This window comes from Enhydra lutris, unplaced genomic scaffold (genome assembly GCF_002288905.1).
Source record: "Enhydra lutris kenyoni isolate GAN:26980312 unplaced genomic scaffold, ASM228890v2 scaffoldscaffold13, whole genome shotgun sequence".
NCBI classification, from domain to species: domain Eukaryota; kingdom Metazoa; phylum Chordata; class Mammalia; order Carnivora; family Mustelidae; genus Enhydra; species Enhydra lutris.
Genome location: NW_019154097.1, coordinates 45,910,403 through 45,935,849, shown reverse-complemented (window position 1 = coordinate 45,935,849; position 25,447 = coordinate 45,910,403). Strand labels below are relative to the sequence as shown.

General features: G+C 59.5%; 1 protein-coding gene across 4 annotated transcripts in view; it reads left to right on the top strand.

The window, feature by feature from the left end:
• Nucleotides 1–25,447, top strand: part of LOC111146112 (GTF2I repeat domain containing 1) — a 96,486-nt gene that overhangs the window by 42,830 nt on the left and 28,209 nt on the right. For 3 of the 4 annotated variants that reach the window (XM_022501507.1, XM_022501509.1, XM_022501506.1), the window contains 11 exons: nt 2,719–2,902; nt 6,839–6,864; nt 7,656–7,764; nt 8,730–8,767; nt 9,198–9,278; nt 9,869–9,958; nt 15,720–15,767; nt 16,690–16,755; nt 17,438–17,621; nt 24,071–24,120; nt 24,338–24,394. In XM_022501507.1, coding sequence (XP_022357215.1) covers nt 2,719–2,902; nt 6,839–6,864; nt 7,656–7,764; nt 8,730–8,767; nt 9,198–9,278; nt 9,869–9,958; nt 15,720–15,767; nt 16,690–16,755; nt 17,438–17,621; nt 24,071–24,120; nt 24,338–24,394 — 933 coding nt within the window. The remainder of the gene's footprint in view (nt 1–2,718; nt 2,903–6,838; nt 6,865–7,655; nt 7,765–8,729; nt 8,768–9,197; nt 9,279–9,868; nt 9,959–15,719; nt 15,768–16,689; nt 16,756–17,437; nt 17,622–24,070; nt 24,121–24,337; nt 24,395–25,447) is intronic. The other variant, XM_022501508.1, reaches the window with a different exon arrangement.

Below are 25,447 nucleotides of genomic sequence, written 5' to 3'. Positions count from 1 at the left end.
AACCCAGAAGCTCTCTGAAGCCCCTCGTTTAGGGTTTTACAGCGGTCCCGTGAAATCGGCAGGATTGATTAAAATGCCCCCCCTCCATGATTAGCTCAGTCTTCGCCCCTCCCAGGAGGTAGGGATGAGGCCGGAAGTGCCCACCCTCCCATCAGGTGGTTGGTTGCCCTGACAACTGGTCCCCATCCTGAGGGCGCTGGGGGCCCGCCCCTCCTTATCATAAATTCTGCTGGGCTGAAAGGGGCTTATTGGGAAAAACAGGACTCTCTCCTCAGCCGTATCACTCAAGGAAATACTGAAGACCATGCGACTTCTTAGGTCACCTGTCACCCTTGCCCCCTCCCCTCTTTTCTCTTCTCACGCATCTACTGGTTTGCTCACTTATCAGTCACAAATTTTAAGCGTCCCGCTCCCTACCTTGTGCCAGGCCCGGAGGCCGCCGCTGATCTCAAGGTGCTTGGCAGGGGTCAGGAGGGGTGTCTATGGGTGTGTGCAGCCGCGTGCAGTGGGACGGAGTAGTGTACAGTAATACGCAGGGGTGGGGGCCCTCGGAAAGACAGGGCAGCTCAAAAGAAAGCGAGGTCTCCCCAGACTTGAGGAGTCAGGGATGCCTTCCTGGAGGAGGTGCCCTTTGATCCGCCGTGGGGCTTTGGCAAGCTGCGCCTTCTGGGTTGGAGTGGGGCTGAGCAGGAGGTAGGCTCCCGAGGGAGGCCTCGTGAGGAGTCTGGGATGGGCTGAGCACCTTGGATTACCTTTGATGTGGTCTCTGCAGGGACCCACTCCTCCCCTCCCCCTCTCGTCTAGGCAGGTGCAGCTGGATGGGAATCTGGGGAGGGCTGGCTGCGGCTGCCTTGGGAGCGTTCTGTCCCAGCCAAATTGGCAAAGCAGCCGCCCGTCTTCCTGCCTATTGTGTACTCGGGACGTGTCCAGAACGCTGAGCCTTTCGCCACGCCAGCCCTGGCCTCGCCCCGTCCAAATCCAGGGAGGAGCACTGGACTCGGAGTGGCTGAGGCCTTGCCCCTTCTCAGGCCAGAGCTTCCCCTGCAGCTGCGCTGGGGAGAAGGAAGTTCCCCGGAGGCCTGGGGACGTCCCCGGGGGTGAGGACCTCGAGTGGCGGCCAGCGGCATCCCGCACACCCTAGACTAATGGATCCTGCTCCCGGGTCTGCCCTTCTGGTCACCAGCTTTGGGCGAAGGGGCCAGCAATGGGGCTGGGGGTGCAGCGGGGGTGGGGGATGAAACAGGGAAGAAACGGGGGATCCGCCGCCTTTAGGAGGCCTCCGGAACACTGTCACCTGGGAGGAGGTTGAGACTATGAGGGACAGAGGCTCCTGCCTGGCTGCGACTTCACCTTCCCAGGGAGCAGAGGCTGGGGGTCAGGCGGGGTCACCTTCTGTCCGCCAGGCGTCCTTGCCGTGCAAGAGACAGGCCCAGCAAGTGACACGAGCCCGAGTGGAGACGAGTGCACGCACACGCACACTCACCGGAGCCGTCGCCCGGGGCTGGGGCTGGGGCTGGGGCTGGGGGGTGGGGGAGAAGTGGTTTGACAGCTGTTGAGACTTCGAGGGTTTAATGTGACAACGAGCTAAGTGTGGCTTCACAGTAGGGTCTGGCTGCCAAAGCTGCGGACGCAGACCTGGCTGCATCAACAGGAAAAGTCTTGACGACGCGCCAGGGAGGGCCCTGGGCAGCTCTGCCCGGTCCCGGCCAGGGTGTGGCCGCGCGGGAGGCCAGCTCGGGGCTGGCACTTGCCGGGACACAGGCAAAGCGTCGTGTGGACGGAGGAGCGAGGCCAGGATGGCGAGGGGCCCGAGGAAGGGCCCCGGGGACGCAGGACCCTTGCGGGAATCGGGAGGGACGAGGCGAGGGGGGAGCCTGGCCAGGTCTGGAAGGAAGAAAGGAACGAGTCACCACTTCCTAAGCCCGGATTCTGTCTACACTGCCGTTGGCAAAGTTGTCAGTGTCTCATTTCTGTCCGTGATGAGTGAGAGGAAAGCCAGACGCCTCCCTGGAGGGAAGAGCATATCTGGGGGGCTGGAGGGGTCCTGCTGAGAAGGTTCTTTCAGCCTTTTTTTCACTCATGGGGTACAGGGAGCAGCTAGCCTGTGTCCCATCCTATCTGGATCGCAGGCGTGGAGCAGCAACCACCCCCTGTTCCCGTGGAGCTGACGTTCCGGACAGTGGACAAGTGTACAGATGAATATGTTTATGGTGTCGGGTCACAGTAAATGGGGGATAGAAAACAGAGCAGGGTATGGCAGAGAGATGGAAGGGCTGTTGTCGGCTGATGAGGGGACATTGGAGGGGACGCTTGAATGGGGAAAGGGAGGAAGAGAAGTGAATAGTGATCTGGGAGAAGAGTGTCTCAGTAGCCAGAAAAGCATGTGCAAAGGCCCTGGGACAGGTGTGTGTCTGGCCTGTTAGGGAAGCAGCAAGGAGGCTGGAGAGAGCAGGGTGAGCTGAGAGGTGAAAGGAGGGACCTCAGATCAGAGGTGATGGTGTCCCGGTCACATGGGGCCTCATAAGCCCAGGTGGGACTCTGGCTGTCGCTGAGGGGGATGGGAGCCTGTGGGTAGTTTCCAAGAGGAAGCGACATGCTGCTGCATGGCCCGCTTGGTACAAAGAAGGGGACGGGGGAAGGTCACGGTGCCCGCGGCCCTGGGGCCCCGCATGTCCCGCCGCTTCTGTCCTGTGCTCAGCCTTGCCGTTGCCCTTCCAGCGGAAGCCCTGGGCCTGGACCACATGGTCCCCGTCCCCTACAGGAAGATCGCTTGCGACCCGGAGGCTGTGGAGATCGTGGGGATCCCGGACAAGATCCCCTTCAAGCGCCCCTGCACCTACGGGGTCCCCAAGCTGAAGCGGATCCTGGAGGAGCGACACAGCATCCACTTCGTCATTAAGAGGTACGGGGTGGGGGGCAGGGCCCGAGCTTGGGGTGCCAGGGTGTCTGGGTGGGGGGGACGACAGGGGTGAGGAGGGGGCAGGGGCTCCCAGGAGGCGATGGCTGCGCAGGGCTGGAGTGAAGGGGTTCGGACCCAGCCAACAGAACAGGCGGGTCTGGGAGGGGTTTCCGGCTCCTTAACCTGGCAGCTGTGCAGGGCCCCTCCACTTCCTGGCCCCTTCTGAGGCCTGAACGGGAAACAGAGGCACAGAGCCTGGCCCAAGCAGGCTCCCCATCGGTTCTTTGTAAGAGGTGTTTTCCTCTCCCTAATGAAGACCTGAGGCCTTTGAACTTAGTGCCATTGGAAAGGAGCTCTCCTGAGCTCAGGTGGGGCAGGTCGGCTTCTCCCCTTCACACCCACATGGGGCTGCCCTACCTGCTGGTGGCTGGACGCCCTCTCCGCCCTCCCAGGCAGCCGGCTCCCCTGACGCAGGGGTGGGTGGGTGGGAGAGGGCAGACAGGATGCTCTCCGGAGCAGCAGCCCCCCAGGGTGGCTGAGTTTGGTGGCAGGGGTGGGGGGTGGGGGGGGGAGTGGGGGGGAGGCCACTACTGCCCATCCCCCAGCCTCTGCTCCCGACTCTGACTGGAGAGTTTACTGGGTGGACCCACCATCCAGGAAGCATCAGGGTCTCCGGGCAATGCCCAGACTGCCCGGGACGCTTCCTCCTAATTGCTTAGAGACGGGGGGTGGCCAGCCCCCTGCCTCCGGGCAGCGCCACCCCAGCCCCTCACAGGCATGTGTCCGGAGCTCCGTGAGGGCGCTCCCGGCGTGTGCGTGTGCTCACGTGTGTGCTCGTTAGACTAATGGCCGGAACTGAGGGCAAGGACTGTGTTGGTCTCATCGCTGAATCCCCAGTGCCCAGAACGGCCCCCGGGATACCGTAGATGCCCAGTGTGTGCTTTCGGGGCGAATGCAAGGAGGCCGGGCGGGGGCTAGGGATCTGCTCGGAGAGCACAGCGCTGTTCTCCAGCCATGGGAAGGACCTCTGTGGGGTTGCTGGAGGCCAGAGCGGGGTTGTGGAGGTTGGGGGTGAGCAGCAAGCCCCAGGGGTGGGGAGACTCAGGAGGAGGACTGGCATGGGTGGGGGCTGGCGTGGTGGGCGGAGGGAACGAGGTGGCTGCATTTGGGCTGGAATCTGAGCTGAGCCGGGTTTGCCGGCTAAATGTGGGAGCGTGGAGGGGAGCATGGAGGCCGGGATCACCCCATGTGTCTGAGCGTACGATCGGGGGAAGCAGGGGTGCGGTGAGAAGTCCGTGCGAGGTGTGCTGACTTGGAGATGCTCCAGAGATGGGATCTGAGCGTTGTCAGCCTGGGCCGGGAAGGGCTCACCAGGGAGGACACAGCAGTGGGAAAGGGGGTCCCCACTGACAGGAGGAGGAGCTTCTCGCCTGCTCCCTTGTGGCAGTGGGACCGCCTCTGCGCCGTCTCCTGTGACCTCACGACCCCGACTGTGGGGTCCCACTTGACAGATCATTCTGGAGCGAGCTGAAGTCAGTAGTCAGGCGGCGCGCTGTTGTCTAGCTTAACTCTCTCTGCTGCTGCCTAAGTGTGTTTCCTTCAGTTGACTCTTGGGAGGGGGACGGGGGCCTAGGTGAGAAGAAAGTTGCAGGGACACCTCGGTGTCCCTGTATGTGCCTGCCCGTGGTATTTGGGTCCTCACCATGGCTGACCTTGACCGCCCTCAGTCTAAACCGAACCGTATTCGATTCTTCACTAGTATTTGCCATGTGGCTCCTACAGGCCCCGCCCTTCACTGGGCTCCCCTGAGGACCTCACAATCAGCGGGCAGAGTCCCCACCGGTCCCCAGAGGCCACTACCAGTCACTGGTGGGGGGGAGGGGCGAGGGTTTCACTCCTGTGATGAGTCCAGGGCATGAGAGGACAGCAGATTTCTGGTTGTCGAGTCAGTAGGCATCTGAGCAGCAAGCCTCTGGGGCTTCCTGGAGGAGGCGGCATTGGCATCAGGCAGATTGGGCCTAAAGTCACTCGCAGCATGATAACCTTGAATAGCCCCTCTCTTCTGAGCCTGTGCCCTCATTTGTAAAAATAAGGACAATGATGTATTCACGCCCATGCCCCCCCCCCCCCCCAGTTTTTCTCGACATAAAATGAAGCAGATGTAACACGCCTCATGCTCAGGAAACCTGAGTCCTTTCCCTTGACCTCCTCCCCCTCGTGGATAAAAGACCGGTAAAGTGCTGACAGCCCGAGTTCAAGTCCTGGCCCTCCCTCTCCCAGCTGTGTGTCCTCAGGCAAGTTACTCAACTATTCTGTGCCTCCCTTTCTGCCTCCGTGAAACGGGGCTCCTGGTTGCCCACGCCTCACACCGCTGACGGGAGACCAGAGGACTGGACGTGACTGACGCACACAGAACAGCGGCTGCTCCGTCCCGGGCCCTCCAGACGTTTTCGGCTGTTACTCGGGCCGGCCGGTCAGCCGAGCCTGTGAGGTGGTCCGGGCAGAAATGAGTCGGGAGGAAGGGCTTAGGAGCAGCCAGCGGGTGGAGTCTCTGCCCTGACCCACGTGTCTGGGGGGTGGGGGTAGGTCAAGGGGAGAAGCCACTTGATGAGGCCTGAGGGTGTCAGCAGTGGCCGGCGAGCTGCCCGGCCCCCAAAACCCCAGTTCCTGCCAGGACACCAGCCCCCGGCGAGAGGATCCAAGTTGCTACTTCTACTTTCTACTTCTACTTTCTACTTCTACGAGGAGCGGACACGCAGCTTCTAGCTAAGGCAGGACTTAAGGGGCACAAGTGTCCGGAGGGGATTCTAGAAGCCTGGGGTGGGTTTGGGAGAGGGACAGCAAACCCCCGTCTGCGCCCGTCAAATGGGCCTTCCGGGCCAGGCAACCCGTGAGGGCGTCTGTCACAGGCCTGGAGCCGCGTCAGACCTCCCTGTCCCCCAGGAAACCAGGCAGACCACGTGCTGTCTCGAGCCCCTGGCCCTCGGGCTCGGCGATACATAGGTGACTTGAGTGTAAAACCAGAGTCGAGGCCGGCAGTTCCTCGTCCCCCGCAGGGGAAGCGGGCCTCATAGAGAAAGTCAGTTTTCCCTAGAGTTGGTCCCGTGACTGCTGTTCAGCCTCGGGGGCCCGGATAAACGGGGGCCCCCAGGAGCAGCAGGGGACCCCACCTCTGCCTCCCATGCTGACTCTGTGGCCCCTCTTTACATTTCCCACTGGGCCCGCCTTGGGGACCATTTGGTTCTTGAGTCCAGGCCGGTCTGGGGGGGCCTGCCGCAGAACCGCCCCTGGAGGTGGAGGGGTGGTTGACCCCAGCTTCCACGCCAACCTTCCCTCTGCCACCCCCGTTCCTGGCCCAGACTTCCAGGCATCTTGGCAGGGCGATGCAGGGGTCCCAAATGGCCACAGGCCCCCAGCCGTCCCTCCAGTCTACAGTCTGCGTGCTGATGGCATGGCCCTCGGGGGCTCCCCTGTTGCCCACTTGCCCGACGGCCTCCCTGCCTGGGCTCCATTGGCTCCCAAGACACATGTGAGGGGTCCCATGGATTACCACCCAGTGGCTGTGATCTGGTGACAGGCCTGGCTTGCACAGATAACAGAGAGCTTCTTGGGAGCGAGGTCGGCCCCTGGACCATCTTCCAGCGGTGGTCACAGAGAGCTCAGGGTGGGCCACAGAGAGCCCCCAGGGCCCCATGATGAACAGGTTGGAGCCTCCAGGACCAGCTGGGGACTACAGAGAAGTGGTTTGGGGTGCCCGGCTGTTCTGGAACATGCCGTCTCCTGCCCCCGTGTGTGACCAGCCCGGGACCCAGCTCTGTAGCGGTACTCGTGTGTGTGGGACTCAAGTGAGCATCCCCGAGGGGTGTGGAGGCCTGTTCCCGAGCTTGGGGGGCCCCCAGGCCTGCATTGCCCTCACGCCAGTTTCTCCTCTCTCCCCAGGATGTTTGATGAGCGAATTTTCACAGGTATGTGGGGAGCAGCCAGTCCATTCTGAAGTGGCCGAGTAAGTCGTACTATCAGACGGGAGCCTGGGGCGGGGAGGGCACCTGGGTGTGGCTTTCGCCTCTGGGGGGACGCAGCCCCCAGCTTCCTGGTGGAGACAGCCCCTTGGGAATAACGAAGCTAACATGTGCTGTACTGTGAAGTGGCTTCTGCTCTTTTCCCTGAAGCCCAGCTAGTCCGGGGTGAGGCCTGGCCGCACACCCAGGGCTCGGGGGCCCCCACCAGTGGGCAGCACACCCCCACCAGGAGGAAGAGTCGGGCTCTGCCTGATGCAGCAAAGGGAGCACAGATCTTGGGGTGTGACTGGGTCGCGGTTCCGGCCCTCCATCCCCCCAGCTTTGTGGCATTGGCCAGGGTCCTCCAGGCCTCAGTTTCCGCATCTGTGAAATGGGGATGGTCATAAGACGCATTTTCCTCCGAGTTCCTGGGATGATTACGTGAGAGGACGGCTTCGTAGTTCAGTCTTCAGGGGCAACTTGGCCTCTTTTCCAAGGGCGCCCTCAGCATTCCTAGTGAACATGAGGTCAGGACAGTCATTTCTGGCTGCTGCTTTGTCCTTCAGTCCTCCCAGATCCCTGGCCTCCTCTGGCACAGGGGCCTGCATTCCTTCTCTGCCCAGGACCCATTCCTGGCTTGGCAGAGCCCAGACTATACCCCAAGAGCCTCCCACAGGCCCCTGTCCAGGTGCCCTGAAGGCGGACGGAGGCTGGAAGCCCTTGGCCCTGACTTTCCCCTCCCCCGCATCTCCACCCAGGGAACAAGTTTACCAAAGACCCCACGAAGCTGGAGCCAGCCAGCCCCCCAGAGGATACCTCTGCAGAGATCTCGCGTGCTGCTGTCCTCGAGCTGCCCGGGACTGCTCGGTGAGGCCCCCCGCCCCAGCCCCTGGCCTACTGCCTCTGCCACTCGGGGCTGGTGGTGTGACCTGCGGGAGGAGCAAGGCCTGGGGCTGGCTAGAGGATGCCATGCCCGGCAGCTCCTGACACCCACTCACCGTGTGTAAGCACAGGGTCATTCCGCACAGACACACACCCCCTCCCCGACATACACACCCTTGTGTCCTCACCCGCTGCGGGCCAAGGAGAACCCAAAGGGACAGGAGAACAGAGTCTCTGCTGACTTTTTTTCCACCTGGAGAGATCTGTCCCCCGTCAGGATCTCGCCAGATGTTGCCTCGTGTCTCGGAGGCCTTCTCTGGCCCCCGGACTAGGTCGGGTGTCTGCCCTGTGAGTTGACAAGGCTTTGCACTCCGCTCGTGGCCTGGTCACCACTGTTCGCCAGTGCCCCCCACCCAGGCTCTGGGCTCCTGGGGGCTGGGGACGGCCCATTTATTCCAGAAGCACCAAGCTCAGCCTGGGCCTCCCCAACAGTGCTCTGTGAATTCATTGGATCATTTGTCCGGGGACCCTGCCCCCCTTTGCTCCCCACCCCTCCTCCCAGGCTTCTGTAGCCCCTCCAGGCTGTACCCCCTCTGCTCTCAATCCGCCCCCAGCAAGCACCGATCGCACCGCACTGTGCTCAGCTGTGGGGGTCCCACTCTGGCCCAAGCCAGGACTCAGGCACTTCCAGCTGGTGGGGAAGGTGGATACCCAGACCATATACCCCAGGATACGGAGCATCCCGGCTGGGGCAGCGGATGACTGCTGGCCTGGGAGACCCCCACCCTGGGCATCTTACCCGTAGGGAGGACTGTCCTGTGGGGATCAGGGGGGTGAACATGGTCCGGGGGGGTGCTGTGGAGCTGGCAGCCCCCGTGGGCTCCCGACTGCCTGGAGGAGGGGGCTAGGGCTGATGCTGGGTCGTTTCTTGGCCTCCTTCCTTCCCACAGGTCAGACAAGAATGGTGTCTCTGAAGACTGTGGGCCAGGTGAGGAGGAGCAGGACCCCGCTGTGTGTGTCCTGGGGTGAGAGGGTGTCCACCAGCACCCTCTGTCTCCCCTCCCAGCAACCTTGGGGAGGAGGGAGGCAAGCTCAGACCATGTGCCACAGTACTGATGAGTTACACTATCCATCCCTGCCCCCCACGCCCCAGGCGTCTGAGCATGCTGGGAGCTCACCGGGGGGCTGGAGGGCCAGGCATGGTGTGGGTGGCATTGTGGGCCAGTGTGGTTCCCTCTGTGGGACTCAGGGCCTGCCTGATGAGCCTCCACTCCTGGGCTGGGCAGGAACTCGGGGCCGGCATGACTTCCTGGGGTGTTACTAATAAGTTGAGGGTGGAAGAATGTTCTAGAATGGTTTGCTTTGCCCGGCCAAGCGTATGCCTGCACCTAACTGGATCCGTCATTCCCTCCTCGCAGGAACTTCTGGGGAGCTGAGTGGGCTGAGGCCCATTAAAATTGAGCCAGAGGATCTAGATATTATTCAGGTCACCGTCCCAGGTAAGGGACAGGTGTCTGAAGGGTGCCCTCCAGGGACCCCCAGGAACCAACTCCCGCCCCCAGGCTGACCGGAACCACCAAGTCCCCTCCTGGGCTATCACCTCTGTCTCCCCGGGGCCAAGAAGGGGTCTCTAGTTAGTCCCGAGAGCGGTGGGGTCCGGCATGCCCTCTCCGCAGTTTGGTCTCCCCTCTGCACTGACAGTCCCGTCTCTTGGCTCCAGCCTTCTTAAAGGTGCCCCCTACACGCACAGCCTGCTCTCTCGGGCCTGGCTCCCCTGGGATTTATAAGGCAGGAGGGAGGAGGAGAGGTATGGGAATAGGAGGGTCAGACTTGAAGGCCCGGGAGCCTCAGTGTCCACGTCTGTGAAAAACAGGGTGTACGTGGTCTCTGGAGGCTCAGTATGGGGTCCCACACCCCTGGGGCCCCCGCCAGGCCTCTGACATAGCTGGTCACTAAAGCTGTCCTCCCAGAGTTCCGGGGGCACGGCTTCCTGAAGGGTCCCCCTCTGCGGGCACGTGGGGCTGGGGGTCCCCAAGGGACCATGACGGGGCAGGACAGGCAGAAGATGCTGGTGTTATTTTGTCTCCAGACCCTTCGCCCACCTCTGAGGAGATGACAGACTCAATGCCTGGGCATCTGCCCTCAGAAGATTCTGGTTATGGGATGGAGATGCTGACTGGTAAGAAATGGGCTGGGGGCCCACCTCCCGGGGGCGTCACAGGGAGAGGGGTGGGCCAGGACACCCCCAGGGAAAACCCAGTGTGTGCCTGACTCCCCACGCAGGCTGGGTTCCTCTCTGGAAACTTGAAGTCGGCCTTGGTTTATATGAAGTCTGGCTTCTGCATCTTCCCCAGGATCCCCCACGTGAATTAACTTGTTCTATTAGTCAGTGACTGTTTGCTGAGCACCTACTGTGTCCCAGGAGGTCCTGTCCGAGGTGCTGGGGCCAGAGCAGTATCCAGACAACCAAGGTCCATGTGCTTCTAGTGCAGGGAGAGAGAGTAAGCAAATCAAGAGGTGAAAGAGAAAGTCAGGGTGGTAAGTGCAGTGGGGGGGCGCAAAGCCAGAAGGGGGAGGTGTGAGAGCCAGGGGTACAGTTGTTATTATAGGACTTAGGTGGTCAGAGAGGACCTCACTGAGAAAGTGACTTTGGAGCAAAGACCTGAAGGTGGTGGGAGCCATTGGATGTCAGGAAAGAGCTTTGCAGGCGGCAGGAATAGCATGTGCAAAGGCCCTGTGGTGGATTGTGCCCGGCATGTCCGAAGAGAAGCAAGGTGGCCGGGGTGGCTAGCGCAGGTCAGGGGAGAGCGAGGTCAGGGGAGGCAGGTAGATGATGGTGTGGGTTATGCAGGGTAAGTATGTCAAAGGAAAGAATGGGGGCATGACTCCGCGGAGACAGAAGCCTCCTCATGGGGTAGATGGTGGTTGGAGCTAATGAGTGACATTTTAACCATGTTTACTCTGATCGTGGGGTTCAGGAAAAACCGCAAGGGACAGAGGACAAAGACAGGAACAGACTTTGCAGTGTCCTAGCCAAGAGGACTGGCCCAGCAGGTAGATGGCGGCAGGGGAGGTGTGGGCTTCTCTAGGTCTTGTGTTTTTAAATTCATTTTGGAAATGTTCAGAAACATGCAAAATTGAAACCAGTAGCTTTCATGCACCCAGCTCCCATCTCCAGCCTTTGTCAACAGATGTTCTGTATCTATCATGGGTAATAAAAGAACGATAGGTAAAGGTCTTTTTTTTTTTAAAGATTATTTCTTTGAGCAGCACCTGGTAGCTCAGTCAGGATCCTGGGATTGAGCCCGACGTCGGGCTCCCTGCTCAGCAGGAAGCCTGCTTCTCCCTCTCCCACTCCCTCTGCTTGTGTTCCCTCTCTCTCTATCAAACAAATAAGTAAAATCTTAAAAAAAAAAAAAAAATTAGATTATTTGAGAGAGAGTGTGAACCAGTATGTGGGGGAGAGAGAGAGAGAGGGAGAGAGAGAATCTCGAGCAGATGCCATGCTGAGCGCGGAGCCCGACGCGGGGCTCGATCCCACGACCCTGAGCTCCTGATCTGAACCGAAAATCAAAAGTTGGGCACACAATTGACTGAACCATTCGGGCGCCCCTAGATGATATTTCTTAGAAGTTGGTTATCCGGAAGACGGATGGTATGTTACGTATGGGACACAAGGTTCACAGAGAGGCTAGAAAATGACGTTAGTACTCAAATAATTAAAACCTGGAAAGCTTTGTAAATACGGGATGTCGGCAGGGCCAGGCCACGACACTCAAAGAAGGGGACTGGACTGGCTTCTGTTTGTTTCCCGTGTGCGCCCGGCATGGGCCCGATTGGGGGCGGAAGACGGGGGTGCCCGGGGATAGCATTCAGATGCATACAGCAGGCGGCATTTAAATGACCAGCGCAGGGGCGCCTGGCTGGCTCAGTTCGTGGAGTGTGGGACTCCTGATCTCGGGGCCGTGCGTTCGAGCCCCACGTGAGCATAGAGATTACCCTGAAAACAGTAAAATTAAACAGGGCAAAGAGTCTCAGAAACAGGACGTTCAGCGTGAAACGCACCTGCAGAAGGGCAGGAATGACAGCATTGACGGAAGTTTGGAAACATCAAAAGAGTGTTGTTGCATGTTTCATTAAGAAATCAGGTGCAGAAATGACCAGACGCTGATAACACACTCCTTCCGGCCGGTGGGCTCCCGGGTGTTTATTACCATAGTCTTCTGCGTGCTTTGCTGCACTTGAGAAATCCATACCCCCCCACACACACCAAAAATAGACTCATGACTGGAAAAACGGAAGGTTTTCTGCCGGCCCAGGCCAGTGGCGCCGGGTTCACTGGCGGCGGAGTAAAAGCAGAACGTCTCTGCTCCTCATCTGCTCCCGTCTTTGTTGGGGGAATGTTCCGGAAACAGAGCAGGAAGAGGACCCGGGAGTCCCACCCAGTGAGGCGACGTGTGGGGTCTGCGGGCTGTGGTCCCCCACCTGCAGCACCGGAGAGGTCGGGGACAGAGTCTGAGCCGACGACCGTGGAAAACCGACTTCCGGAGGAGGGTTTGTCCAAAGTGCAGAAGGCAGAGCCCGTGCCCATTCCGGGTTCGGTTCTGGATTCAGTGTCTACACGGACAACCAAGCCGCGAGAAGAGACTCATTCATCGGGACCTAGTCGGCTCGTGGGACCCCAGGATCTGGGGCCAATGGCAGGCCAGCTGGAGAAGCGGGGTGCCACGGGGACCCCAGCCTCCTCTGGGGGGCTTTCCCACGGTGTCCCAGGAGGGGACTCGGTCCTTCCTCTTGTATGGATTAGTCAGTCGGGGAGAGGTAGTTCAGGCAGCAAGATTCCGCACTGGCAGGTGCCTCGGGAGAGGACAGGCGGTACACCCAGGAATGACGTTTCCCGTGGCCTTCAGAGACCAGAACGCTGGTGTGGAACCCGCAGGAAAAATTCACAGCCGGAGGACATGTGTCACATAGGTAGTGCTCCCCAGGGAACAGACTCGGAGCTGGCATTTAAGAGGTGGAGGGTTCCCAGGGGCTGCCCTTGGGCTCAGCATCTACGTAATAGGGGATGGGTGCTTGGGGGGCCGAGACGGAGGCAGAGGCATGACCCGGCCCCACGGACAGCCTCTGCCGACCGCATGGAAAGTCTGCGGCCAGAACGGGCCCTTGGTGGTGTTCGGAGTTGACCTGGGATATCTTCGATCGGTCGTGGGATGGGAGTCGCCCCAGAAGGGGACCCGAGTTGGGCAACCCAGTGTTCGCTGCAACACAGATGGATAATGGCACGCAGAAGAGACAGCGGGCATCGTGATGACGCACAGCCTCGGGAATGGAAAGGGGAACACCTCTTCTGCACCCCTGAATCGGGCGGGACCTCTGCTGTGCGTTTGGGAAAGGGATGCCCTTCTGGTGCTGGTGAGGAGGCAGTGTGCCGAGTTGTTTTTTCGAGAAATTGGTCAACGTGACGAGGTGTCAGAATGAGCACCCCTGGGAGTCCCCGGGGTCCGGTCCTTGGAAATGATCTGAGACCCGGACAGCGTCTTCTGCACAGAGGAGTTCATGACCATGTCACTGGTAACAAAGAACGGGGACCTGTTGGTGGCATCCCCCTGATGGACTGCCAGCAGCCCCCTAAAATCGGCAGCGATGCGGGCGCCGGTGAAGGCGCTGGGCTGTTCTGTTTGCAGCTGTGGAAAGCATAGGAAGAGGGAAGAAAGTGCTGGAACGGTTGCTCTGGGAGGTAAAGGGGCGTGTCTCTTCGTCTGCTCCGTGGGTCGGGATGGGCTTCTGATACCGTGGTCGTGAAGAAAGACTGTTCTCGTTGGGCTGGACGGGACCGGACTTGACGACAGTCTGTGGGGTGGGGGTGGGGGACGTTCAGGTGACCTGAGGCTCGGCATGAGCTGACGGAGGGGCCTGGCCGCCCAGGTCGCAGTGCCCCTTAGAGAGGATCGCGCGTGTCCATCTCCGTCCGGACCGCAGGGGGCTGGGCGGCCGCGGACCAGCGGACCTACAGGAATGGCTTCTCCTCTTTGGCGTGACAGAGAGTGGGAGCCTGAGGTCCCGTCTGGCCAGTCCACCTCCCCAGTGGCACCCAGCCTTGGGCTGGAGCTCAGGTTTGCTAACTGCCCGTGTGAGGTGCCTTTCCCAGCACCACACTCAAAACCGACGGAGTAGGAAGATGCTGAACGATGCTGAAACACCGTCCGTGCATTAGAACGGGGTGTGTGTGTGTGTGTGTGTGTGTGTGTCCGTGTGCCCATGCGTGTGCTTTTTCTGCTGACATGTGTGCATTATAAAATAAACGATGCAGGGCTCGACGACCCAGCCAGAAGGTGCTCCCCGCCCCCTCCTGGAGCTGCTGCCCATTTCGTGTCCTTCGTCCTTCCCATGTCCTTCTTCTGCACGTGTGCGGGTGCATGTGGCTATGATTGTGCACACATTGTCCCTCACTCCCTTCCCAGAGGCCGTGGACATCTCTAGAGCACAGGGATACTTGGCGTGCCCTCGATCGTGTCTGGAGGGTGTCGCCACTTACAGTGGAAAATGGGGGGCGCGGCGAGCCGGTGAATAACCCAGCCCCCGCGTCTGGGTGAAAAATCTGGCAAGTTCCCCACGTTTGGAATTTGGGACCCCAAAGCACATGGGTCACAGCCCCCCACCCAGGAGTGGCCTCAGCCCTACAGAAGCCCCTCTTTCGTGGGGCTGAGGATACCTAGATTGGGGGGGATGGCAGGGGCGGGTCCTCTCCTGCCCTCCAAAACCTTCCAGTGCCTTCTACATTGAGCCCCAAGCCTCAGGCTTGTCTGGGGATCCCAGGTACAGGCTCATTTTTCCCTCCGTCCTGAGCGAATTTGGACTCCTGGCAGCTCTCCTGGGATCAGTGCCTTTCCTTCTCGCCCATAGCCCCGCCTGGTACAGGGGACTGTGCCTTGTCTCCCTTGTCCCCACGTGCGCCCTCCAGGAGGTAGCAGGAGAGCACATGGGCGCGGGCCGGCGGCGGGGAGTCTGGCAGACCTGGGCTCTACCTGTCCCGCCGCCCTCTAGCTCCGCTGCACGTCTTGGGCTGAAACAGGCCCTTGGAGACGCTTAGACACAGTGACAGCGAGCTTTCCCAGTTAGAGCCTCCTCTTGGTGCTTTCAAGTGCTGACCAGCCCTCGAGGCCTTCCTGGGCCCAGCCCTGGCCATGAAGGGCTGCTGTGGAGGGAGGCCGTGTAGCGTGGCTGTTGCCACAGTCCCCCCCACGTTACTCCTCCCTCCCTGCCTGCGTCCCTCTCCCCCACTGCTTTTCCTAGACCCTCATCTCCAGCCCAGGTGCTCCCCTCCTCCAGGAAGCCTTCCCTCGGCTCCCCCAACAACAGGCCAGCAGAGGTCCCCACCCCCATACAGCTTCAGTACTCCCCTTCCTTGTTGACGTGCTACGTCCTGGCTGTCTGGGGACAAAGATGGGTCTGTTGCTCTGAGCTCAGTGCCATCGCATCAGAGAGCCCCGCGGACCCCCTGACCTGGGGTAGCTTCATGCCCCTGCCCCCATTTGCTCTCCCCTTATCGAACCATCTTTCTTCGCGGCATCCCTGCTGACTGGCCTTCTGTGTTCGATCTGGTGTCACAGCAGGAGAATAGGGCTTTGCCTTGTCCCTGCATGTCCTCGTGTCGAGGGCAGAACCTTGCACACGGAAAGAAGGACCAACCGACATGGGTCTGGTCTCCAGGGGGTATGAACCGAACGTGCTCAGACACATGGCTCTGAACTTGGCCTCTTTGTGTGGAAACGGGTGGGGGTGCTTGTACAGGATCAAGGTCCCTGACCCCATCCGGGGGGCTGCTGTGCTCTGCCCCGGAGTCAGCCTGCTGCGCCCCACGGTTCGGCCTGACCTTTGCAGCACAGGGCTCAGGAGACAATGCCCGTGGCTTCCTGGCATCCTCTGTTCTCTTTCAGAGAAAGGCCCCAGCGAGGACCCGCGGCCCGAGGAGAGGCCTGTGGAGGGTGAGCCGCCGTCCACCTTCTTCCACCCCATCACCCCATCTCTCCTCCCCTCCCCCGCTCTGCCTCTCCCCAGTGTTTCTGGTTCTGTCCACATCATCACTCCCCAGCCCCCCGTTAGGAGGTGGGAGTCCTGTGGGCTGCCTAAAGTGGGAGGAGGTTTATAGACCCGTGTTCTAGAACGAGGAGGTACCTGGTCAGAGGCACACGTAGCTCTTTCTGGTAAGGGAAATACAGAGCATTTTCCATCTTTATTTTTAGACACGCACCCGCTTCACAAAAGTTTTAAGTCTGGAGTCCGAGCCAGTTGTATTGAGGCCGGAAAGCACAAAATTGGCTTTGGGTCCAACAGCCCTGCTCATTCTCAGGAACAGCGCTCCTTCCCTTCCTGCTCAGTGAGAGTTGAGCAGGAAGAGAGATCAAAGTGGGGATGGGTCTCTTTCCTCTTGGAAGTACCTGCCCCTGGAACGGAATGGGAGTGGGTGTGCGAGGAGAGAAGGGTCTTTTCCCTAAACCCAGCCTGACCTCCGTGTGGGGGAGGTTGAAAGTCCACCGCCACCTGGTGGCAGCATACTCAGTGTACCGGCTTGCCGTTCACCCACTAGCTAAGTCACTTCCTGAGCCGGTCTGGAATGACACAGGCTTCGAAAGATCTGTGGTTCTGCTTAGGCGGCAGAATCTTCCAAATCTTTACACCTTAGACCTGATTTTAGAAGCAGACATCTGAGTTCAGAAATTGTGGACCCATCTGGGGGTGCCATTTCTGAGGAAATAGCTTTCCTACTGCCACCAGGACCCCTGCCTTCCCCCATTCCAAGGTCCCAATGCAGGGTCATTCTTGGTGCCGGCAGAGCTGGGACATGAGCTGCGAAGCGGGGTCCTGCTGCCCCCGGGGAGGCCCAGCAGGCTGCCTTTTGCCTTCCAGACAGCCACGGTGACGTGATCCGGCCCTTACGGAAGCAGGTGGAACTGCTTTTCAACACGCGATACGGTGAGCCAGGAGCCGGCCGGGGCCCCGGGCAGCGCACCCGCCCTGCAGCGGCCCTGTTTGCCGAGGGACTTCGGGTCCCTCCTGCTCCCTGTCCTGGGACAAGGCGGGGAGGAGACGGAGGAGCCAGAGCCCACTGGGAAGGGGATGGGGACACCCAGGGAAACCATTCCTCCTGCCACGCGGCCCCTGGCCTTTGCTACCTGCACGCTCCCAGTCGGCCTTGGCTTCGAGTTGGAGAACCTGTTCTGTCCACTGCCGTAGCTGCCCCTCCATCCTCATGGACACCCTCCTTCGGGGTCCTCAGGAGGACACATGCCAGCAAGACCTTTCCCACTCGAGAGTCCGGGAAAGAGGATGGGGTGGGGCAGGTGGGGGAGGCTGTTCTTTTATTAGGCCCCAGTGGTTTGCTGGGCACTGGCCGGAGGCTTCACACACGTTCTCCATCTCACGAAACTCCTGCGTCCTCCTGTCCCATCCCCTCTGAACTCCCGGTCTCTTACCCACAGGCTGGGGTCACGGTACCCACCTCTCAGGGTTGGGGGGGGTCAACTCAGCACTGACTCTCGAGGGAGCCCTGCCACCTGCTTCCCCACCCCCACCCCCGCACAGACGCGGGCGGCTGGAGCCGGGGCTTGTGGCCCCCGTAGTCCCGGATGGCCCTACAGCAGCTGTGTCTCCGCAGCCAAGGCCATTGGCATCTCGGAGCCCGTCAAGGTGCCCTACTCCAAGTTCCTGATGCACCCCGAGGAGCTGTTTGTGGTGGGGCTGCCTGAAGGCATCTCCCTCCGTAGGCCCAACTGCTTCGGGGTCGCCAAGCTCCGGAAGATCCTGGAGGCGAGCAACAGCATCCAGTTCGTCATCAAGAGGTGAGGCCCGGCCGTGCCCGCGGTGGGGGCGGGTCCAGTGCCGGGGAGGAGCGCCAGAGCGCCAGCTTTGTCTTCACGTTGGGGCAGGCTTTTTTGGTGTTTTGGAACAGCGGGGGGTTAGGTAGGGTTTGGCCCCACTTGGGCCAGCGGGAGGTTGCCCGGACCCTGCCTGGGCCTGCCGGACCCAAAGCAACCCGCCCGTTTGTCTCCACGTGGGACGGGAATCTGCCCGCCAGCTACCTCTCCTGGACCGTCCTGCACGTTCTCTGGGCGTGTGTGGGTATCCAGGGCCGGGGGCATCGGGGTGCTGCTGATGGCGATGGCCCCCCAAATTGGGAGATTCGTGGCATACCTTCATGGCGGGTGATGGGGCGTGGGGCAGGCAGGGTGCTGTCCCCCGAGGCCCTGGTTTGCACCAGGAGAAACGGGACGAGGGTGCTCCAAGAGACTCAAATAATGCACCTGGGGTTCCTTCCTGCAGCAAACATGTCTTGAGTTGGCCTGTTTTGTGGGCTAAGACTATCATATAATGTCAGGGAGAGATAAATGCTGGAACTTGGGGTCTGGGGGCAGAGAGGGGCAGGAGGAACCTAAGGTCGCAAGGCATGCTGATATCTGGTGAGAGAGCATTTAGGCAGAGGGAAGAGCAGGTGCAAAGGCCCTGGGGCAGGGCATAGTTGCGTGTTTGAAGGTCCATGATACACTGGTATGGCTGTGCACAGTGAGTGAGGGAAGGGTGGTAAAGCCCAGGAGGGAGCAGGGTTCGGATCACGGAGGGCCTCGGCCTGGCTGAAAGTTTGGATTTTATTTTACATTTGATGAGAACTCACTGAAAGATTCCAAGGAGGCTATGACATGATCTAGTCTTTTTTTTTTTTTTTTTTCTCTTGCTGGGAGATAGAAGGGGACCTTGGGGTTGTGGGCAGTGCGGAAGCAAGGACCAAGGAGGAGGATTTGCGCTGGCCCCGGGGATAAGCTGGCGGCTTGGTGAGAAGTCACTTTCGGGCCGTGTTCTGAAGATGGGCTGTCAGAATTCGCTGATACATCGGATATGGGGTGTGCAAGAAAGGGGATTCTGAATGGCTCGGGGTCGAGGCTGAGCACCTGGGGCGGCAGTGATGCCATTCTCTGAGATGGCGGGTGCAGGAGAAGGCCGCGATCTGGAGTGGGGTCAGATGTCTGTTGTGCCTGCGGGGCCTGGGGCCTTCCGGGGGCGGCAGGGGATGGCAGGTGGATAATGGGACTCACCACCCCCCACCCCCGCTCAGGGGAGAGGCTGGGGCGGGGACAGGACGTTGGGAGCGGAATGTCCTGAACATCCAGATTCAGGGGGGCCATGCCACATGGGGGCCGCCTGCTTCATCTGTCCTCTGAACCAAGAATCAGGAGCACTCGGGCGGCCGGCGGCAGGAGCCCGGCTCCCGCAGAGCCTCATGGGCTGACCTTTCTCTCATTGTTCAGTGAAGACGCAGCTTCCCGCTCCTGTGCTCACGAGCATTTTTCACCACTTTATGCTTAGAAAGGGAGGCGGGTTAGCCCGGTGACTCTCCGGCGGACTTGAGAGGCCGCCTCCTGGGTCCGAGTCCAGACCTCCCGCTCTTCCCCGCGACCTTGGGCAGCTTGCTCTCAGGGCCTGTTAACCAGGAAGCACCGTAGCATGTCCCGGAGTGACAGTGGGGGTCACGGCTCAGCGAAGGGCCTGGCGCGCTCGAAGTACCCCATCGAGACGGCTTTTTTTTTTTTCCCCTAACATCGGGTTTATTTAATGACATTCAGTAAAACTCCCCAATTTTAGGTGTACACGTACCCGTTTGAACGTTGACGAGCTCATGCGTCCTATAACCGCCACCGCCCTGAAGATACGGGCCGGTCTCATGGCGTACTGTATGGTGACTAACGTAGCATGATCAAAAATAAATCAATAAAAATTCAGTTTAACTTAAAAAAGAAGAAAAGAGACGGGACAGCCCTGTCCTCCCCAAAACCTTCCCTTGTGTCCCTTGGCGACCGCCGCTCTCTCTTCTGCCGTCGCTTTGCCTTTTCCAGAACGTTCTACAGGTGCCATGATTCGGCTGCTGCCTTTTGAGTTGGCTTCTCTCACTTAGCTTTTGAGATTCATTCGTGTGGTTGCCTGGATGAGGATCTCGTGTCTTTAAAAATAGATCCGTTTTGGGGCGCCTGGGTGGCTCAGTGGGTTAAAGCCTCTGCCTTCGGCTCAGGTTATGATCCCAGGGTCCTGGGATCGAGCCCCACATCGGGCTCTCTGCTCAGCAGGGAGCCTGCTTTCTCCGCTCTCTGCCTGCCTCTCTGCCTACTTGTGATCTCTGTCTGTCCAATAAATAAATAAAATCTTAAAAAAAAAAAAAAAAATAGATCCGTTTTAAGGAGTAAGTTTCACGGACTCCAGCCTCCGGAAAGCTAGGCAAGGACGAGGGCTCACATAGGAGAACGCCATGAGCTTTGCCGGGCGCGGTGTTTGGTGGGGGAAGGGGGTGGTCTCGCTGGGTGATTCTGAGAGATTTGGGTCCTTCGTGTGTTTTGTTATTTCTCATTTTAAAGTCCAGCAGAAAAATGAAATTGAATTTAAAAAATAAAAACCGTGGGGCACCTGGGTGGCTCAATGGGTTAAACCCTCTGCCTGCCTCTCTGCCTGCTTGTGATCTCTGTCTGTCAAATAAATAAATAAAATCGTAAAAAAAAAATTAATTAAAAAAATAAAATAAAAATCAGCAGAAAATACTGTTAAACGGATATTTGGCACCAAAGAGCTGCTTGTCACTGATCCTACTCTAGAGAAGGGTGCCTTTGGGCAGGGGTGACATAAGCGTTCTGGGATCAGGTAGAAGCACAGCTGCGTCCACTACTGCCTGAGTGTACCGAAAACCGGGGATGGGCTTACTTTGAGACTGAATGTTGGGGCACGTGAGTTCCATTTCAATAGGGATATGCATCGATCTCCTGGATACACGTGTGCACGTGCATACTGGCCTGACGGGGCTTCTGTAACAAGGCGTCACGGATGGGAGCGGCTTACACAACGGAAACGTGTTTCTTACCGTTCTGGGGGCTGGAAGTCCAAGGTCAAGGTGCTGGCAGGTTTGGCCTCTCCCGACACCGGTCCCCTTCACTGTGCCTCCCAAGTGGCCTTTTCTCCGTGTGCGCACATCCCTGGTGTCTCTTTCCATAGGACCTAATCTCCTCTTCTTAGAAGGGCACCCGGCCCAGAACGAGGGCCCCTCTGTTGGCCTCATTGAATTTTAACCACCTGTTTAAAGACCCCATCTCCAGATACAGGCACATTCCGAGGTCCTGGACGGTCAGGGCTTTGACATATGAAATTTGGAGGAGACACAGTTCAGCCTGTAAAAATAGAGAATTAACCCGGGGTGCCTGGGTGGTTTAGTCGTTAAGCATCGGCCTTCGGCTCAGGTCATGATCCCAGAGCCCCGCATCAGACTCCCTGCTCAGCAGGAAGCCTGCTTCTCCCTCTCCCTCTCCCCCTGCCTGTGTCTCTCTCTGTCAAACAAATAAATTAAAATCCACCCTGGAACCATATGGGGGTTAGGAGTGCTGCCCCCCCATGCCCCTTTGTAGTTGAAAATTCACATATAACTTCTGACTCCCCACAAACCTAGCTATTTAGACCTGAAACAAACATAACGTTCTGTGTCCACTGTAAGCAGATTAGGGGCACCTGGGTGGCTCAGTGGGTTGAGCATCTGCCTTTGGCTCAGGTCATGATCTCGGGGTCCTGGGATCGAGCCCCGTGTCGGGCTACATGCTTGATAGTGGGTCTGTTTGAGATTCCTTCTCCCCCTGCCCCTTCCCTTCTCTCTAAAATAAATAAATCAGTCTTCAAAGAAGGAAAAAAACCTCTTAACTCCTGATAACCTACTGTTGCCCAAAAGCCTTACCGATAACACAGTCGATTGACGTGTCTTTTATATGTTACATATGTAACGTACTGTATTATTACAATAAGGTAAACTAGGAAAAAGGAAATGTGAAAAGAAACTATAAAGAAGAGAAAAGGCATTTACAGTCCTGTATCGAGGAAACCGTGCCTGTACATCGGCTCGCGCAGTTCCGACCCGTGTTGAACGGTCAGCTGCGTGTTTATGTGTGTGAGAAACTCCTATGGGAGACATCACTCCCTGATTGTCACTTTCTTTCTTTCTTTCTTTCTTTTAAATATTTTCTTTATTTACTTGACAGAGAGAGATCACAAGCAGGCAGAGAGGCAGGGGGAGAGAGAGAGGAGGAAGCAGGCTCCCCACGAGCAGAGAGCCTGATATGGGGCTCTGTCCCAGGACCTGGGATCATGACCCGAGCTGAAGGCAGAGGCTTTAACCCACTGAGCCTCCCAGGCGTCCCTGATTGTCACTCTTTCTGAGTTCCGCCTCCTTCTAAACAATATTCCAGACAACCACGACCAGTTACGGGTGGCACAAAGTCAATTTAAACCTTCTAAACCTCCGGTCGAAAAGCGTTCTTTACCCCAGTCCTTGAACCTGCATGCCAAGTTCTCATCTCCTGTGCCTCCTGGGGAGAGGGGCCCTTGCCTTCATTCAGTTCTCCGAAGTTAAGAAACCCTTTGGAAGTTGAAAATCACGCGTGGATTCACACGGACAGGGGACGGCTACCCAGGGAAGTCGTGGTGGAAGGTTCTGGCTCGTGCGGTGCTGCCGCGCGTTCTGATAACGACCACCGGGTGTTAGCAGGCTCCGGCTGCAAGTTCAGGGTTCCCTGGGCTGCCCACGCTTCTGAGCAGCGGTCTCAGAATCCTTCCCGCGGCTCCGTAATTAGCTAAAACACTTCACAGAACTGAACAGAACACTTCCACAGGAAAGCGTTGTATTACTGTTACAGTTTTATATCAAGGATTCTGTAATCAAGACAAGCCAGACAGACACGTGAAAGTCAAGGTCCCCACGGTATCAGGACACGTCACCCTTGAGCACCAAGCTTCCGTGCCCACGGTCTTTATTGGGATTCGTGCTTGCTCGGGTCATTGGCTATGTGACTGAGCTCCGTCTGCGGCCCCCTCCCCACCCCAGAAATCAGGAGGGTGGGCGGACATCGGGTGACCTAAAGCCCCCGTCCTCTGATCGCAGGGTCTGGGTTCCAGAATCCCGAGTCACCTCATTAGCATAAACTTAGCTGTGATCCCAGGGTCCCACCAGGAATAAGAACTCGGATATTCCTGCCCCCTCGAGAAATACCAAAGGTGAGAGTTTATGTCCCAGGACGCAGGGACAAGGACGAAACTCTTTATTATATATAGTACTATATAGTACTGACTCTAAGTGCCCTGTTTTCCCTGCAGACTTGTCGAGCTAGGGTAGACCTGTCCGCTCCAAGAGAGGGAGGCATGGTCTGGAATCTGGCAGGCTGAGGGCATTGGGGGGGCCACACAGGCCAGAGGAAGGCGGACAGGGGACGATGGGGTGGGACAGGTAGTGGAACCACTCCTTCAGATCTCCTGAAGGGTGTCACCGGACAGGGGTGCTGGACTAGGGTCTGTGGGTGAGGCTGTTGGACAGGTAATGAGCTTCCCGTCACAGGGGTAGCCGAGCAGTGGCACAGAGGAGACCGGGCCTAAAAGGGAGACCAAAGGCCGGACTCTGAGGGCATATGCCTCCCCCAGGCGAGGGGGCCAGTGGATGAGGACTTGGTGCCTCTCCTGGCAGCGGGCACCTGGCACCTGGGTATCTGCCCAGAGCTGAGCTCACAGGGCCCCAGGGAGGAGGGAGGAGGCACAGCCCCGGCCTGGAGCACAGCCTCAGGAGCTGGATAAGGCCTCAGACTGCGTGTAGAACCCTCCACACACACACTCCCTCTCCCCCTTCTCCTTGTGGGGAAACTGAGGCCCAGAAAGTGGAGACCGGCATCCCCACTGTCCCCTGCACGAGTCAGGAGCAGAGCAGGCCTTGAGGGACCCCTGCCCCTCCCTGCTGCATGGCCTTGGGCACCTTGGTTGCCTCCTCAACGCCTGTGTCCTCACCCGGTAAATGCGGCGATGGAAACAGTTCACGCCTCCAGCATGTCAGGAGGGCACCAGAAATCTGGGGAGGGCTTTGTGCGGTCTTGAGATACAGATGTGAGTGGAAAGCGGGGGTTGGTCCCCAAGGCCCTGACTCCCGAGTGACACGGCAGCTCTGAGGTGTCCCCCAGAAACCCCGGACCTTGCCTGCCCCCCCGAGATCTTGCCACATGGTCAGCCCCAGCTGCTTCACACTGGCCCCGTGGGCAGCGTCCCCTTGGTCTGGGTCGGGCCGCCGTCCCTCTGGGCTCGATCCTCAGAGCCCCCCAATCTCAGGCGTGGGTCTGCAGGACAGGTGTGGGGGCTCAGGTGGAGGGGGGAAGGGATGGGGGGACCCCAGAACTGGGAGGGCCTGTACAGGGAGGCCCAGAGGGACCTGAGATTGTCCCTTCGTGGTGTTTTCCAGGCCCGAGCTGCTCACCGAGGGAGTCAAAGAGCCCATCACGGACAGCCAAGGTACCCTGGGCAGGGTCACGGGCCGAGGCGCCAGCCGGCTGTGGGAGGGGTCCCAGCTCTGCCCCCATCCCTCATCCTTCCTCTAGCCTAGTCCCGCCTCCCGGCGCCCCCCGCCGCCCTCCCTGTCGGGTTTCCCCACCCACAGATACCATCTCCCTCCGGGGGTCCCAGAGCTGGCTGCTCACCCTGGCTTCTCTCCCCCTCCCCCCGCCCCCAGAGAGGGATTCCGGGGACCCTCTTGTGGACGAGAGCCTGAAGAGACAGGGTTTTCAAGGTAAGGTTGCAGCTCAGGATGGGGTCAGCTGTCCCAGCGCCGTGACCTCGACCTGGCTTGGGTTTGGAGGGCCAGACTGGGGGTGGGGGAGGGGCTGGCCCCCGACGTCGGGGCCTGGGGGTCTGAATGAGGCCGGCTGGCAGGTGGGGCAGGAGGAAGAGGCTCCAGGAGGGCGTGGGGGGGGCGGCAGGGCACAGGACTTGGCCCACTGTCCGTCCGGCCCGCTCCGTATTGGGCCGTCAGCATCTCCTGGATGGCCAAAGCCAACAGCGGGCGAGGGCCCCCAGGGCGGGGCTCTGTGGAGGAGAACATCGCCGGCCAAGAAGGGCCGAGAGGCAGGGAGAAGGATGGGTGGAAGGTAGGAGAAGCTTGCAGCAGTGCAGGCGGTGGGCAGGCAGGAGAGACAGAGCAGGAGGTCCATGTGTCCGGGGGGACAGCTCCGGGGGTGGCCACACGTCCCCGAGGCCAGGTCGTTCCCCAGGTGGCCCCTGGCTGGTCCCTGGGGCTCTGAGGAGGGGGAGAGAGGTCAGCGAGACCAGCGACAGGAAGGGCCAGCCCAGAGAGCGGGGCGCCCAGAGATGGTACCCAGATCCCGGAGGGGTGGCTGCTCCCTGCCCCGTCGCTCTCTCTGTTGCCCCCCGGGCAGCTGGAGGTGGCTGCCATGAGGGACCCCCTGGCTTCCAGCCCCCCCGCGGCTCCTCATAGCCTCACAGCAGACTGGGGTCCTCACCACACCCGCCCACCCTAGCCGCCTTGGGGACCCTCCTTCCCTCCCCTTTCTGACTCCCCAGGCAGTGCCGGGCTGCAGTCTCTCGAGGTCAGGGGCCCTTCTGGGGCCCCCATGGCATGGCTGGCACGTGGGCTCCTTAGACAATGCCCCCGGCTGGGGGAGTGACCTGGGGTGGCCCTCCCTACTGGCCCCCCCAAGCCCCAGAACCTGCTCCCCGCTCGTGGGGCCTCTCATCTCCCAGGCTTATTCACTGCTTTGGTGGCTTTCAAATGCCGACAGTTAACTTCATTTCCCCACTCACGGCTGTTGGCACAACTGTGTGC